Source organism: Cervus canadensis, chromosome 11 (genome assembly GCF_019320065.1).
Source record: "Cervus canadensis isolate Bull #8, Minnesota chromosome 11, ASM1932006v1, whole genome shotgun sequence".
Lineage (NCBI taxonomy): Eukaryota > Metazoa > Chordata > Mammalia > Artiodactyla > Cervidae > Cervus > Cervus canadensis.
The window spans coordinates 25,551,357-25,568,704 of NC_057396.1; the positions used below are offsets into that span (position 1 = coordinate 25,551,357).

At 47.8% G+C, this 17,348-nt stretch overlaps 1 protein-coding gene across 2 annotated transcripts in view; it reads right to left on the minus strand.

The window, feature by feature from the left end:
* Positions 1-230: 230 nt before the first annotated feature.
* The window catches only part of FXYD6 (FXYD domain containing ion transport regulator 6), a 34,002-nt gene continuing 16,884 nt past the window's right edge, over positions 231-17,348 (minus strand). The window contains exons 2-8 of one of the 2 annotated variants that reach the window (XM_043481528.1): positions 6,118-6,180; positions 5,454-5,489; positions 5,257-5,331; positions 4,651-4,687; positions 3,886-3,935; positions 3,300-3,350; positions 231-1,415 (exon numbers count right to left, since the gene is read on the minus strand). In XM_043481528.1, the coding sequence (XP_043337463.1) occupies positions 3,322-3,350; positions 3,886-3,935; positions 4,651-4,687; positions 5,257-5,331; positions 5,454-5,489; positions 6,118-6,175 (285 nt within the window). In that variant the 5' untranslated portion in view covers positions 6,176-6,180 and the 3' untranslated portion in view covers positions 231-1,415; positions 3,300-3,321. Of the gene's footprint in view, positions 1,416-3,299; positions 3,351-3,885; positions 3,936-4,650; positions 4,688-5,256; positions 5,332-5,453; positions 5,493-6,117; positions 6,181-17,348 lie in introns of both variants that reach the window. The other variant, XM_043481527.1, reaches the window with a different exon arrangement.

Below are 17,348 nucleotides of genomic sequence, written 5' to 3' on the forward strand. Positions count from 1 at the left end.
GGGTGGAAGCAGGAGGAGGAGGGGGTGCGGGCAAAGGAGGGGAGAGGAAGGGTGGCTGGAGAAGAAGCGGGGAGGAGCTAAGGGGTCAGGAAGCTGAAATAAAGAGCACCTGGCTGCCCTGCGGCATCACTTCCTCCCTCTGACCAAGGACACCCTCCCTTTAGCCCTTCGAGCACCACAGGTCCTACAGACATGCAGATTTCTGCACAGAAAGGAAAGCACCACAGAGCCACTAGGAAACAAGTGGTATTTTATTCCTTTTTGTCCTTGTTGAGGAGATCACGACACAGAGAACGGCAGTCCTGCTCACAGCGGCACGGTTTGGTCAGTTTCCACGAGAACACGAGGGGCGGGAGGGGCGGGGTCTGCCTTTCCACTCTCTTCACCACCTGGGACCTCCTGCTGCTCCCCCTGCAGCGGGGCTGCCCGGAGCCCTGCCCGCTCCCTAACTTGGTGCCAGGCTAGCAGAGGGGGCGGGAGCCGGCGCTGCTGCCTGGCCAGCAGGGCGCAGACAGCGAAGCAGAGGACCCCTGCTCTTTCTCCATGCTGTCCCTCCCCAGAGCACAGGCCCCAGCCAATTGCATCCATTCAGCCATCACCTGCCAGAGCCCCAGTTCAGGGATGAGAGCCTGGGTCCAGCCAAGCTGGCTATAGATGGGAGTCTCTGGAGCAGGGAAGGCTGGAGAAGGGCGTATGGTTCCAGAGCCCAGGGGGTTATTGCTGAGAAGATATGCAAGGGGCACATTTCCCCGGGGGCAGGGTAAGGCGGGGCATATGGGCACCAGGGACGGGGTTCAGCCACCTGAGGGCAAGGTGGGCTCATCAGCTCCTTGCTGGAACCTCCCGCTGCCAAGAGACCTCAGCACAGATTTGGTCCAGGGACAAGGACGGAAGCAAGGTTCTTACAAAAAGAGTGAAAAGTGGCCATGCAGAAGGATCATGAAAGTGATGTAAACCTTCCCAAGTCCCAAGCCAACTGGAGATTCCCACCAGACCCCCATATCCACCCTGAAATCAAGAGAAGGGACTGGTCTGCCAGAGAAAAAGCAGCCTCCCAAAAGTGGGAGGTGATGGGGCCACGGAGAGAGAGAGGAGCTGAGAGCCACGAGGCTCAGCTCTGGCCCAGGAAAGTGGGTTTGGGTTCACTAAAACACAACATCATCCACGAACAAGCAACCACAGAGACCACAGTCATCAGACACACACACACAGACACACACGTCACAGGAGGTGGATGAGACCACAGGCTCCAAGTGGGGGAGGCAGGGTTGCATTATTAAGTTGAGGACAGGTGTCGAGGGGCTGGGGACACATAAGTTCTTGGCTTCTCCTGGGGAAAGACCTGTTGCTGAAGTGGCCGGTTTTCTTAAGCATCAGCATTTGCATCTAAAGGTTCAAGCAGCTGCCTTCAGGTTCTGGAGGTTGAAGCAGAAGAGAATTCAAATTAAAACAAACCCCTGGCTTCCTTTCAAACCTCTTCATCCACGTGTCTCCCAGCCATTCCTTAGGGCAGCCCCTCTGCCCATGGAAACTCCTAAGATGAGACCCACTCCAAGTGCCTTGTTCCCAGTAAACCAAGGAGGATGAGTCTGAGAAGCAGGACCAGGAGAAGAAGGTGGAGGAGGGCATGGAGCTCAGAGGAGGGGCTCTCTCAGAGGGATGGAAGCTGGCAGATGAACACATGGAAGTTAAAACCGAGTTTCTTTATCAGGACAGCCTAAAGAATTGCTCACAGTCCTGAGACTCAGGAGAACAGGGTTTCCGAGGAAGTTCTAGTTTTTTGTTGTTTTTTTTTAAAAAAAGACAATTGTTGGCTCAAGGTTCCCTCCCTGGCGCCTCCCCACACGGCTCCCCAGATTCGGAACCACCAGCTGCCGTGACATGGACAGAACGCTGAGCCACAGTAGGGACACCTGCCACCTGGACTCGATCTATAGCCACGTCAAGCTGAGGCATCCTTGACCTCCCCAGGGCCCAGCTAGAAAATGGAGGTAATGAGCCTCACTCTGCCCACCCATGGAGCTGTCATGAGGATATAAAAGCACTTAGGAGTGAATTCAAATGCTCCACAGGTTCCCCGTGTTATTACCATCACGGTAAGAGCCGGTGTACCAGCATTCTACATCCAGAAATTTCTTTCAACTCACAATTTAGGATAAAGTATATCCTTTATTTGGGGCTTCCCTGCTGGCTCAGTGCTAAACAACCTGCCTGCTAATGAGGAGACACAGGTTTGATCCCAGGGTTGGGAAGATCTCCTGAAGAAGGAAATGGCAACCCACTCCAGTATTCTTGCCTGGGAATACCAGGAAGAATTCTAGTATCCCATGGATAAGAAGTCCCATGGACAGAAGGAGCCTGGCGGGCTACAGTCCACGGGGTTGCAAAGAGTTGACACTACTTAGCAACTAAACCACAACATATCCCTTATTTGTATGACAAAACAGGCAGCGTGAGCTAATAGAAGACTGACCCCTGTCCTGCTATATCCCAGTATGTTGCAGGGCACGCCATAAAGGGAGACAGGCAGGCGCAGAGGGGCGCGGTGAAATCCAGCCCTCAACTATCAGTACAAAGTCCCTGAGCCCAGGTTCCAGTCTGCTACTCACTATCTGGATGGCTTTTCTCTCTGACCTCAATTTATCCATCCATAAAATGGGGCTAAACCCCACCTGTCCTACTTACTTTTTCTGGCAGGCTTCAGTGAGTTTGTGTATGTGGCGGCAATTTGAAAACCGTAAAGCTTTTAGATTATTGCTTTCCTGCATTACTATAATGAACAATGGAAACGGATACTAAACAGTAACTTAATGCCCCTAAACGTCAAGAACTGATCATGCTGGTATGGCATTGGGGGTGGGGATTCGGGGCCTTATACTATTCTTCCTATTTTTGGGTAGGTTGGAAAGTTTCAAAATAAAATGTTAACTTCAAAGGATGGCCTGAGGAACTTGCTAAATCATCACCGGAAGCCATTGTCTTTATACTCCTTTGATATCAGGAGCATTTCACGAATGTTAATTCCCTCCCAAGTCATGCCCACGTGGCAGGTAGGATGACGCCCAAGCAACTTGACTGCTGGGTTGTAAGGAAGCTCTGTTTCCCACCTGCATATTCTGTGTGTGTGTGCGTGTGGTACGGGGAGGTTTTAGTCCATCTGTCTCGTCACCCTTCAGACGTGAGTTTCTGCAGCCGTGCACACTGCAAAAGCTAGCCCAGTTCTTCCCTGATGACTCCTCAGCCAGACTCCGGTCAGAACAGTGATGGTGACAGGAGGATGCGGGCAGACAGCATCTTACCTTTGTGCCTGGGGGCTGCACTTCAGTTCTCTGCTTTCTGGGGCTCCGTGGCTGGAAAAAGAACCAGGATCAAGCACAGTGAATGTATGGAGGGCGGTGAATGAACTTCTCACCCCAGTGGGCCACCCCCCTGCAGCAGCTATGCTTGTCTCGGACGTTGGGGGGAGCCTGACCCGCAGAGCAGATTCATGCAGACTGCAAGTCAGACAGACCTGGGCAGATCCCCGTCTGCTATTCACCTGTTAGAGGACATGGCATATTCCTGAACTTTTTGAGTCCCTCTGTTGTAAAATGTGGAGAGTGATGCCTACCTCCTGGGGTGGTGTGCCTGTTACTGAGAAGTGAAGCACTCTGAGCCGTGCCCAGCACTAAGCAGAGCCCCTGTAAACAGCGGTCGTCAGGAGCAGCAGCCTGTCTAGTGGAGGTGAGGGGTGACATGGGGCAGAGGACCTGGGGACCCCCCTCTGGCACCTGGAAACATGCCTGGCCGGCCAGCTCTCAAGCAGCCACATCCTTCACCCCAAGCTGTACAAGGACCCTTGTCCATTTCCCCTGTCCCACCTGGGCAGGTAGTCTTGACACTTACCATTTGCAGTGACGAGGTTCTCCACCTGAGCCTCCTCATCCCCAGGAGCCCTGCAGGCGGACAAGATGCAAGCCTGTCAGAGGTCTCCGGGGCAAACCCAGAGAACATCGCCACTCTCCTTGCTGGGGCAGGGCCCAGGGATTCATCTCCTCCAGGTCATGGTGGATCATTCTTCATTATGGGGCTCATGGGGTTGGGGGAGGTCAGAGGAATTTACGGGCACCCTTCGATGTTGGCACCCGAGGTGGGGTAAATGCTGGGAAGAGGTGTGTCCTGCCACTGACTTGGGACTTCTGAGGTCCAGGGTTACCATGGGGACTAATGAATGTGCCCTTATGTAGGGGCAAAAGAGTGAGCGAGAGGAAGCCTGAATTTCCACAAAAATCAAAGAGCTTCATGAATAAGTGACCTGCAGAGGAGCATCACAGGTCCTGGAGAGAGGAGACAGACCTCAAGAGAGACCCTGAGGCCAAGCCCAATTGCCTCAAGGGCCTCCAGACAAGGATCCAGCATCTCCTTCCTCCCCCTCCCCCACCCCACACATACATCAGAAAACGAAGGGCAGGCTGACCCTTGACGTTTTGACCTCTCCTTTGCCCCCAAGGTTGCCTGGCAACCCTCAAAACTTCTACCCCTACCCCAACGCACATGGCCTGTCTCTGAGATAAGAATCCAGAAATACATTCATTTGGGGTCACACACCACGGACCCCTCCCTGTCCCCTCCCAGCGTCACCCCGGGTGCCCACAGCAATGGTATCCTTACCGCGGCTTCTGATTGAAACTGCACTTGCATCGGCGACCTGAAAGGCAAGGAAACCATCCGGGTCAGCGTCTGGCTTGGCCAGAGCAGGGCTGCACTGAGGCTGTGGGACTGTGACTAGGAGCCTGGGATCCTGTGCAGTGCACGCCTTGCGCAGCTGTACGTGGCGATCCTTGGTTGGACGAGGGCTCTTCTGATGTCACGGTTCAACGCGTCTGTCTGCTTGACGACATGAGCGCTGACAGCTGCAAGCAGCCCAGGCTCACGAGGGGAAACAAATGCAGGGGGACACGCCTCGGAGCCCTCTAAGGACAGCCCCTGTCTCCCCTCCCCTGTGGCGTCCCACTCGCTCCCTGATGGATCCAGCCACCCCGCCCCTTTGTATCTGTGCTGTTTTCATCGAGTACTTATTTTGTTCACGCTTCACAGTTTCACTGAGCACCTATTATGTGCCCAGCAGTGTATTAGGTCCTGGAGATAACTAGGAAGACAGATGGGCTCCTTCCTTCTCCAGGAAAGAGAACTGCCAGCCTTTTATACCGTATGCCACCTGCTTCACAGCCACAGACATTGCCCTTAGCGAGTGAACAGAGGAACAAACATACTTACTGAGGATAAGCAGGATCCCCACCGAGAAGAGGACCACGGCAAACACCAACCCTCCGATTCTCAGGGTCTGGTAGTCTGCGAAAGGAACAAGAGTGAGAGACAGAAGCGGGGAAGGGCCAGGGAGAGCATGTCGGTCCCTCCCCTGGATGGGGTTGTACCTCCCCTCACCATCACCCAGGGTTACCATCACCACTCACCGTAATGGAAAGGGTCCTTTTCTTTCTCCTGCTCAGCTGCTGGAAAAACAAACAGGTGTGGTCAAGAGGAAGACAGCTCACGTCCTGATTCCCAAGTCTCCCACCTTGTCTCACGGGCTTCACTCCCCACAAAGGGATCCCTGGAAAGCAGGGCCCAGGAAGCAGAGATGCTCAGAGAAGCATGGAAGGGTGGGCCGGCCTGCCAGGGTCACTGCGGGGGCCAAAGGCAGGTGCAGCTCAGAGCCCGATCAGAGTCTTGTGTTCACAGGAGCTGCACGTACTGCCCCTTCTGAATCTTACATCATCCCCCAAAGGCAGGGGGATTTTCTTCCTGTGACAGGTGGGGAGGCTGAAACCAAGCAAGGACACGCGACTCGCACAACCTAGACTGATGTGCAAGTCTGGCTCCCAGGACTCAGGCTGAGTCTACAGGGACCTGCTGGGCTTGAGGGCAGGAACCAGTGGGGAGAGGTGGGCAGGCTGGATTGGGGGCTGAGTTAGCTGCTGCCTTCCAGGACTTTCTGTGCAGACTAAAGGCGGGGAAGCTGATCAGACATGTAGACTCTCAGAGCCCCCCACCCCAAGTGTCCCCCAGGGGCAGGACCTTCCATGAGAAAGGGCTGTGGCTGCCACCCTGCTGAACCAGGCCCTGAGGGGTACTCACCGCTGGCCAGGACCGCTGGGGCCAGGAGGCCGCACAGGAGGAGCAGCACCACTTCCATGGCGTCTGGGGACAGAGGGAGGGAACGGATTCTCTGGGTAGGAGACTCCCCACTCTAACCCTCAGCCCGGCCAGGGCCCCAGTTGGACTCCCACCCTGACTCCAAGCTCTCCCCTCAGATGGTTTGAAAGCCGAAGCAGCTGCTATTGACAGACTCCTTACAGAGGGTTCTGCAAGCTTGAATTCAATTACAATGGGATCAGTTCAACCAGCAGGCGCTGTGACTAATAACCCGTTTTGCAGGTGAAGAGCCTGAGCTTAAAGGAGGTGAATAACGCTCATGGTAGCAAGCAGCGGAGCCTGGATCCTAACCCAGCTCAGGAATGCCTCTACTAGGCTGCCTCTCTGGTGCCAAAGTCACAAAACCCCAGGGGTTTGGGGAGATCATCTCATCTGAGTCCTCCTCCCTAGTCCACCCAGAGACGTGGCCATCTCTAGCTCACTGAGATGCCTGGGACTTCTGCCCTCGTCCTCTACAACCGAGACCCACTGGTGGAAGTTCTATCAGATTAAAAATGGGGGCAGGGAGACCAATGCCCCTCGTGTCTAGCTAGGGGTGAGGGTGGGAGGCCTGCTGTTTCCTGGACTCTGTATAGTAAACCCTGAAGGGCTGACAGCTCTCCCTCAAGGTGCCCCCGCACCCTCTCACCTCCAAAGTGCCCAAGTCAGCTCCTCTCATAGACTCTAGTTCATAAACCTCTGAAAGCTGGTTTGGTTAAACAAAGGGAGCGTGGAGACAGGTTCTCGGAGCATCAATGTCTGGCCTCCCCTTCCCCAGCAGGTGCCTGAGACGTCTGCTTGAGCCCCTGGTCTCTGGGGTCAGTGGTCCCTGGATGGGCCATCTGCATGGAGGCCTAGGGCAGAGCAGCTGGTCCCTCCAGGGATGGATTTCGGTGCAGTTACACATGCCTCACTCCTGGGCTTAAAGGAGGGCACTAGAGAGCTAGAGAGGTAATGGGAAAGAAACCCAGGCCAAAAAAGACCAAAGCTGCTTGCTCTTTCTTAGTGGGGTGAGACTGGCCGCGGTCTGACCCCCTGCACGCTCTCTAGCAGCCAGGACCACACGTGCTGGGAGGGTTCATTCCTCTCCTGGCCCAGCAGCCTGCAGCCCCCAGTGGCCCTTCACCTCCGGGCCAGCAGAGGTCAGAATAGCTCCATCCGCAATCAAACCAAGGCAGTGACCCTGGACTTGGAATTCAAGAAGCATTTCTCATAAGACAGTCATTTGCTTTTAATGTTACTTCATTTAATATTTGTATTTCTTTTAAATTTCACATATTTCATATGTATAAAAACACATGTAATACACATAATGAAACAGTAAAAGGAAACACCCATAAAGAAGCTTAAGAACTGGCACTTTGTACACGCTGCTACATTTGTCTCTATTTCCTCCAACCCATCCCCCTTGCCTTACTCCCAGAGGTAAACAGTACTGTTTTTCAAATCTTTTGACTACCACTTCCACAGGAAATATTTTTTACATTGGAACCCAGTACAAATATACATACATGTAAACCAGAAATAACAATATTGCTAAATAATACTTAGCCTTAAAAAGGATGATGCCCTCTGATATTTTCTATTCTGTTTCTCTAAAAGAAGAAATGGCTAAGCCAATTAATGGCTAGACCCATAAATTAGTGGGTCACTCCTCAGTTTGAAAAATTATATTTGAAAAAAAAAAATTATATTTGAGAGATAAGTTTAGGAGTTAAGTCATTGGGTTGTACAAGTTATCAACTTTACAGAAAATTTTCAAACTATTTTCCAAGTGACCATCCCCACTTTAAAGTCCCACCACTGCATATGACTGTCCCTATTACTCCACATCCTTATCAATACTTGCTATTACTAGACTGCTTAATTTCTGCCAATCTAGAGGTATAAACTATGGTCTCAACTGGATTCCTTAGAAATGGAGTCTAGCTTCTGACTGTTGATTTGCCATGCCTGTTTCTTCATCAGTGATGGGCTTTCATGTCTTCTGCTCAGTGTCCCAGTGGGCTGACATCACTATTATTCACTTATTATTCTGCATACTAAAGTTTTGTCATTAAGTATACTTGCCTTTTTACATTTTTATTGTCTCTCAATGAATACAATTTATTAATTCCAATGTTACTGAATGCAATGATCCTTCTGTCTTGTTTAAAGATATTCCTTGTCACCCTGAATCAGAAAGAATTTGCAGGACTTCCCTGGTGGTCCAGCAGTTAAGACTCTGTACTCTCTATGCAGGAGGCCAGGTTCCATCCTAGTCAAGGAACTAGATCCCGCAGGCCAAAACTAAAGATTTCACACACGGCAACTAAAAGGTCCCACATGCTGAAACTGAAGATCCTTCATGCCATAACTAAGCCTCAGTGCAGCCAAATAAATAAATCCTAAAAAAAATTGTTTTCTTCTAAATATCTTAAAGTTTTGTCTTTTACATTTAAGTCTGTATTCCATCCAGAATGAATGTCTATGGAAGGCATGAGGTTGGGATCCAATTCTTGCTTTTTCCACCTGACAATCAGATGTCCTGGATAGCACCATCTGTCAGTATCTTCCCTCACGATGCGCATGGCCACTAGTGTCATGTATCTGGTTTCTGTTCAGGTGTGGGTCTGTTTCTGGCCTTTCTGTTTGGATCTATTGGCCAGTTTGTCTGTTCCTGCATCAAGATCACTGTTTCAGTTACTATAGCTTTATGGTAATCTTCCCAAGAGGTGGGAGAAGCCGTCTCGTCTTTTTCTCCTCTCTTCTCTGCCTCTCTTGCCTCTTCCTTCAGGAATGTCTCTGCTATTCTTGGTCTTCTGCTCTTATATGTAAATTTTAGAGTCAGTCTGTCAAATTCATTCAGAATGGTTTGGATTTTCATTGGAATCACAATTCATCTATTCCCTTGTGGCTCAGCTGGTAAAGAATCTGCCTGCAATGTGGGAGACCTGGGTTCAGTCCCTGGGTTGGGAAGATCCCCTGGAGAAGGGAAAGGCTACCCACTCCAGTATTCTGGCCTAGAGAATTCTATGGACTTCTCCTAGAGAAGTCCATGGAGTTGAAAAGAGTCAGACAAGACTGACCAACTTTCACTTCACTTCATAGAATGTAGGGACAATTAACATTTTTGTGATATTGAGTCCCCTATCTATAAATAAGTCTTTTCATTTCTTTAGATCCTTTTCAATGCTTTTTTTTTTTGGCTCTGCCACAGGGCATTGGAATTTTAGTTCCCTGACCAGGGATTGAACCCGTGCACCCAGTGGAAGTGCAGAGTCTTAACCACTGGACTGGCAGGGAAGTCCCTCAATGCATTTTAATAAAGTTTTATAAAGGATTTCATATAGGTCTTGCACATCTTCTGTTAGATATATTGCTAGGTACCTTATTATTTTATTGTTATTTAAAATACTATCTCTTGTGTTTTCTAATTTTTGCTGGTATGGAGAAAGATAATTGATTTGTATACATTGATCTTAAATCCAATAATCTTACTAAACTCTCTTACTAATTCTAATAATTTACCTATAGATTCTTTTGGGTTCTTTGTGGACATATCTATAAGTGATACAAGACTGCTTCTTTTATTCTAACAGAAGAATATACTGTTTATTTATATTTCCTGTCATACTGTACTGCTAGGACTTATAGGAAAATGTAGAATAGAATCAGTGATAGAAGACATACACACATACAGTCTTACTACTAATTTTTTAATTTGTATGTTTATTTTTAATTTTCCCCCAGCTTCACTGTGACATTATAACATTGTATAAGTTTAAGGTGTACAATTACACCATAAGGTTTGTTAATACGTCCATCACCTCACATAACTACCTTTTGTCTGTGTGTGTTGAGACTGGATAATGAAAATGTGGTAAATGTATTTACATATGTGTGTGTGTGCGTGCTTACACGCTCAGTTGTGTCCCACTCTTTGTAACCCCATGGACTGTAGCCCACAAGGCTCCTCTGCCCATGGGATTTCCCAGGCACAAATACTGGAATGGATTGCCATTTCCTTCTCCAGGGCATCTTCCCGACCCAGAGACTGCACCTGCTGCACGGCAGGCATCTCCTGCATTGGGATATTATGTAGTTATAAAAAAGGACATTACTGATTTTAAATAGATTTCTTCTAACATTTTAGAAGCTCCCCTCTAATCCTGGTTTTCCAACATGTTTCTGTTTTATATTAACTATGAACGAGCACTCTACATCTGTGTTTTTTTAACCTTTAATCTATCAGTTAAGTAAAGTGAATGTAAAATTATCTAACATTAAACCATCCTTGTATTTGTGGGATGAAACCAATGTATTTTAAATGCATTTATGTGCATGAGTGAGACTGGGCTGCAATTTTTATTTTATTGTATTGACCTTGCCTGGGTTTGGTATCATGGCAGTACTGGCCTAATAGAACAAGTATTTCCTCTCTTGCTATTCCCTGGAAGAGATTGCAGAAGATTGGAATAAATATGGTATAAATAAATAGTATGTTCTTTGAACGTTTGGTAAAACTAAACTATCAAATCACCTGACTTAGTATTTTCTTTGTCTATTCAATGAGTTAATGGTTACGACACTCTTAGGCTTCCCAGATGGTGCACTGGTAAGAGGATCTACCTACCAATGCAGGGGACACATAAGACGCAGGTTCAATCCCTGGGTCGGGAAGACCCCCTGGAGAAGGAAATGGCAACCCACTCCAGTGCTCTTGCCTGGAGAATTCCACAGACAGAAGAGGATGGTGGGCTACAGTCCAGGGGGTTTGCAAAAGAATCAGACACACCTGAAGGGACTGAGCGCGCGCACACACACCCACACAGACACACACACCCACACACACACACACACACACACACCCAGACAGACAGACACACACACACACCACTCAAGATTTCTACCTTTTTCTTGATGGACTGTAGGCCACCAGGCTCCTCTGTCCATGGGATTTCCCAGGCAAGAATACCGGAGTGGGTTGCCATTTCCTCCTCCAGGGGATCTTCCCTGAATATAGTTAGTGAGTTATAATTTTTATAGAAAGGTTCCCTTTTCTATTCAAATTTATTGCCATAACATTGTTTGTAGTATTTTCCAGCTATCATTAGAAATCATTAATTTGTTGGATCTGAATTATGTTTTTTAACATTGTTAATTTTGTTTAGTTGTGATGACTCCCTTCTGTCTTGATTTGACTCACTAGAGATTTAACTGCTTTATTAGTCTTCTCAAAGAACTAACTCTTAATTTTGTTGTTCCTCTTTATGGTGTTTTAAATTATTCTTAATTCTACCCTTATACATTCCTTGGGTTTATTCCACTGTTTTCTCTTTAGAATTGTCTTCTTTTATTGTATGTTTAGTTCATTAATATTTAGCCTTTCTTGTTTTCTAATATTAGCATTTAAGACTATAACCTTCTAAGTGCCACTTTTGTTCCAAATATAAGCTTTGAAGTGTGACTTTTTGATTATTGTTTAGTTCTTAGTATTTTAGACTTGTGCTATAATTTATCTGACCTGTGCATTAAGAAGCATGTTTTTTAAATGTTCAAATGTATAGTGATTTTAAATTTACTTTTGTTACTAACGTCTAACTTAAGTGCACTGTGGTCAGAGAATGTGCTCTGTAGGATTCAGACATCCTGAAATTTATTGAGACTTGCTTTATGATCTAATATGGTTTTCACTTCAAAAACTATATTCCATGTATTAAATTACAAATTCTTTTATTGTTGGGAAAAAAGTTCTATATGCCATTGCGTGTGTGCATGCTAAGTTGATTCAGTCGCGTCTGACTCTTTGTGACCCCATGGACTGTAGCCCACCAGGCTCCACTGTTTGTGAGATTATCCAGACAAGAATAGTCGAGTGTGTTGCCATTCCCTTCTCCAGGGGATCTTCCCAGCCCAGGAGTTGAACCCAGGTCTGTATTGTAGGCAGATTCTTTACTGTCTGAGCTCCCAGGAAAGCCCCTGTATGCCATTAGACTAAGATAATTAACCATATTGTTGAAATTTCTGTATGTTTTCTCATATTTTGACTGTGTGACCAATTTGAGAAAGTTGCCTTAAAATCTACCACTGTGAGGAAGGATTTATAAATTTATCCCCAAATTTCTTACAATATTAGTAAGTTTAAAATTGTTATACTGTCCTGTGAGTTGGCTCTTTTAGGATTACAAATGAATCCCTTCTTAAATTCAACTTTACTTTCTACTTTTCTTTATGCATTGTGTATATCTTATCATCTTACAGTAAACAGCTAGATAAAAAAAATTCAACCTGATTATTAACTGTCAAGTTTGCTCCATTTAACTTTATTGTGATTACTGACATATTTGGTCTGATTTCTACCACCTGTTTTTCCCCCGCTTTTCTTATGTGTATTTCTCTTTTGATTTTTTTTCTAATTTATTTTCTTCCTCTACTGCTTAAGAAATTATCCAAGTTATTTCTAGTCTTTTAGTAGTTACCTTTGGAATTTGACAATTTGTATTTTCTATAGACTGAATGTTTGTGTCCCCAAAATTCATGTGTTGAAACCTAACTCTCAATGAGATGGTATTTGGAGGTAGGCCCTTGGGAGGTAATTAGATCATGAGGTGGGGGAGCCCTTATGATGGGATTAGTGCTCTTTTATAAAAGAGACCCCACAGAACCCTCTTGCCCCTCTGCCATGTGAGGGGTCAGTGAGGAGATGGCTGTCTATCAGCCAGGAAGCAAGTGTCTGTCATCACTGAATCTGCTGGTACCTGGATCTTGGACTTCCCAGCCTCCAGATCTATGAGAAATAAACATCTATTGTTTATAAGCCACCTAGCCTCTGAACAGACCAAAACAGTATTCAATTTCACAAAGATTTAATTTGTTTTTTTGGTTGTGCCACATGGCTTGTGGGATCTTAGTTCCCCCACCAGGGATCGAATGTAGGCCCATGGCAGTGAAGCACTGAGCATTAACCACTAGAGTGCATGCGTGATCAGCTGCCCCAGTCGTGTCCGACTCCTTGCGGCTCTATGGACTGTACGTGGCCCGCCAGGCTCCTCTGTCCATGGGATTCTCCAGACAAGAATACTAGAGTGGGTTACCATACCCTCCTCCAGGGGATCTTCCCAACTCAGGGATCCAACGCAGGTCTCCCGCATTGCAGGCGGATTCTTTACCAGCTGAGCCACAGGGAAGCCCAAGAATACTGGAGTGGATGGCTTATCCCTTCTCCAGCGGATCTTCCCTATCCAGAATCGAACCGGGGACTCCTGCACTGCAGGCAGATTCTTTACCAACTGAGCTATCAGGGAAGCCAAAATGTATAATAGTTAAAAGGTAAAATATTCTTCTTGAAAAATACACTCCCTTCCTGACACATATGCTATTATTGTACAAAATTTCAGTTCTGTTCTTAATTCTATGAAATAGGTATTAGTGTTTGTATTTCTTGGAAAGAAACACTTGTCTATAGATTCACCTGTGTGTATGGTGGCCAGCCTTCAAGAGAGCCCCCAATACCTCCTGGCATCCACACCTCTGTACATTGTCCTTTCACAGTGCGCCAGGGCTAGTCTGGGTGACCAGTAAAAACAGGGCAGAACTGATATGCTACTTCCAGTATCAGATTATAAAAGGCACCACAGCTTTCTTTTCTTACTTTCTCTCTCAAGGATTGCTTGCTCTAGGGAACGTTACCTGCCACGTTTTAAGCATGCTCAGGCATCCTTGTGGAGAGGCCCACATGGCAAAGAACCGAGGGGCTCGGTTCAAAAGCCCATGAGGAAGTAAGCCTCCCATGAACCACTAACCGAGCTTGATCATCCAGCCTTCGCCGACCATCACCCTGGCTGCCAGTTTGACCACAAGCTCATCAAAGGCTCAGAGCACAACCACTCAGCTCCACTCCTCCTGACTGCTGACCCTCAGAAACTGTGCGAGACAATAAACATCTGTTGTTTTAAGCTACTGTTATGTTGCGACAGATAACTCATGGCGTGTATTTACTAACCCACTTGTTTATGATTCCTTTTGAATCTCAGGCATCCATCAAGCCATTTTCTTTATTCCTGGAGAACATCTTAGAATTTTCTTTAATGAAGACCTACTAGCTGTAAACTCTTGTTTTTCTTTATCATCTCACCCTTCTGGGGGGCAGATCTAACATTCCCCAGTAATTCCAACCTTTAGTAGTCAAGCCTTTGTCTAATTCCCTCCCCTGAACAGGGGCAGCAGCTGGGACAGCTTCTAGCCAGCAGAGGGGTTATGAGGCAAGCAAGGCCCCTCCAGGGAAGAGGAAGGACAGAGGTCAAGAGTCCCAGGCCACCAGTCACTGCTACACCTCTCCACGGCTCCACCTAATTACCTCCATAGATGCTGAGATTCAAGGAAATCCCCCCACCCCAACACACACACATACACACTGAATTCCTAAACGGAGTTATACAATTCCAGGTTCTGCAAGGGATAAACAGGCGAACAAGACAGGGGGGCAGTGTGTGAAAGCAGAGGACTCAAGATATTTCAGCAAATGTGAAGAGAGCTTCACAAGAGGCGGAGACTACACTCGAGGAGTAGCCAGCATGGCAGGCACAGAAAAGGGAGCAGGGAATACAACAGGGCACCTGGGAGGTTTCCATGGAGGAGCTGACATTCCAGCTGAACCTTGAAAGCAGGATGGGATTCTGAGGGACTGGGGTAAGAAAAGAGAAAAGGAGAGGCATTCCGGTAGAGGAAACAGCATGAGCAAAGGCAGTGAGATGGGAAAACAGGGATCACAAACAGTATTCAATTTCAAGTTCAGTTCAAGTTGCACCTCAAGGTACTTCATTCAGGAGTGGCCACCTGAAGTGGCTTCCTCAGAAGGATTCTGAAGGAGGGCAGGTAGATGTGAGGGCCTTCATCCATCTGTGATGTCTGCACAGCGCAGGAGGGGCCGTGACAGCCATCTGCCAAGTATTTGCCATTTTGAGAGTAAGATACCTTCCAAAACAGTGAATAATCAAGTTGTGTAAAGCATGAGAGTGTGGGTGGTGAGAATTCTGATAAGAGAGCCGGAGTCAGCCTCTAGAGGATCTTGCATGCCAGGCTAAAGAGTAAAGACCTGTCTTTGTATTCTAAAGAAAACACTTCTGATCAAGTTACAGTGAGCTGAAAGAAATATTGTTACAGATTTGGAAAGAGACCAACTCTCCTCCTTCAAGCTGCTGCCCAGGCCAGAACTACACCAGCCACACCTCAGCATAAGCCTCCTCGGGGGACCTCTTGGCCCCCACACCCATTTTTAAAAATCTCGCTGGTCCCTCTGGCACTGCCCCTGAGTCAAGTGGCCAAGGACGCAGACAGAGCCTCTGAAGGGACACAGAATGTCTTTCTCTTGTGGCTGCACCGAGGAACTCTATCTCTTTCTCCTCTCCCTCCTACACAACTGCCCCCTCTCCGTCCTACACCACACATTCCTTTCTCCCAGAAAGGAGGTGAGGCTGCCCAGGGCTGGCCGAGGGGAGGGGGAGGTTAAGAGGTGGTAGGAGTGGTAAACCTCATTTCCAGGCCACAGAGTCTAAGCAGTAGATGAAAGGGTAGGGGGGGGTGGATCTTTGGAAGATGAAAAAGCAAGGCAGAGTTGGATGGAGCTAGGAGAGAGGGTTCAGGAACATCACATTAGCCACCTGCATGTGTGAGGATCATGGACCCCCTACCTGGGAAAGCCTACGGACTTGGTCCCCTGGAATGGAGATCTGGTGAAGTCCTCACTTTTAGACGGGGGTGGGGTATCTCTGGAACTCTAGATCTTTCAGACCATCCTCCCCATCTGGAAAATGGAACCAGCCACCTTGTGCTTCCTCTGAAGCATCTTCAGAGAAAGAATTCAGTTTCCACTCATTTTCCTGCTCCGTTCCACGCTCTCATTTATCTTGACACTGGTGAACAGCTGACACTTCCCGCGGCAACAGCCTGTCCATGTTAATTTCCCTCCCTGATCTCTCTGCTGTCTGCACAGTTGCTTTTCTGCATGTGCAGGAGAGAGCAATCAGAAGAGTTTCTCTGGTGATTATCTTTCCATACTGAGTCACATAATTTCACATAATTGCCGGGTAAAAGCTGCTCAGAAAGAGAAGCCACGAGCTGATGATATAGCATCACGCTATATTATTTTTGATTCCACGAAGCAGTGAGGTAGATCAGAATACCCAGTTCTATTGTGAAAATAACTCAGAAACAACCTCCCTTTAAAATGCACAAGCTCCAAATTACAGGGAAACATTCTCATCTCATCCTCATCTCTGTCTCACTCAGCCCCCAAGACCTCGCTCCCCTTCCCTGGCATCCCACCCGCTTGCCTTCCCTAGGGTTCAGCCCATCAAAAATGTGCCCAGAGGGAACACCAAGGCCTGGGTCCTGGCAGGATCCCCAAAGAAAGATAAGGCCCCCTCCCTAGAAAGGACATGCCGGAAGGGGACCTTTATGGGGTCACAGAATGCCTGGAAAAGTGAAAGTGTTAGTCGTTCAGTCGTGTCTGACTCTTTGTGACCCTATGGACTGTAGCCCACCAGGCTCCTCTGTCCATGGGATTTTCCAGGTAAGAATACTGGAGTGGGTTGCCATTCTCTTCTCCAGGGAAGCTTCCTGACCCAGGGATCGAACCTGGGTCTCCTGCATTGCAGGCAGATTCCTAACCATCTGAGCCACCAGGGAAGCCCTAAGAATACCTGGGCTCACTGTTTAGGCTAACTGGTTACCCTGGACTGTTATTGCATGCCAGGGGACAAGATTTAGCCTATGATATATCCAAATCTTTGGAACAAAGAAGCCTGTAAAAAGAAGATTTTGCTGTGTATAAATAGGATATAAGCATGATGTGAGGTATACCAGATGGACTTAGAACCACTGAATGCAAGTGAGTTAGAATGATTGAGATGAAAGCTCTTTATTTGAGGAGTCTGAAGTGCCAACAGAGAAGTGATGTAGCCAATGCATCTACCCAGAACTCACACCCCCAGCTCCTGCCTGCGGCTCTGTTATGCTGGCACTGGGCGCCGGGCAGGCCAGGACTGGAGGAGAGGAGTACCATGAGCGAAACAAGCAGGCTGGGCAATGCCTGAGAGCTCTCCGGCAGCCTGGCTGGAGCCAGGAAAGAAGACAAGGCACCTCAGGAATGCGGTGACCGAGGCAGTGAGGAGGGAGGAGAAGCACTGACAGGC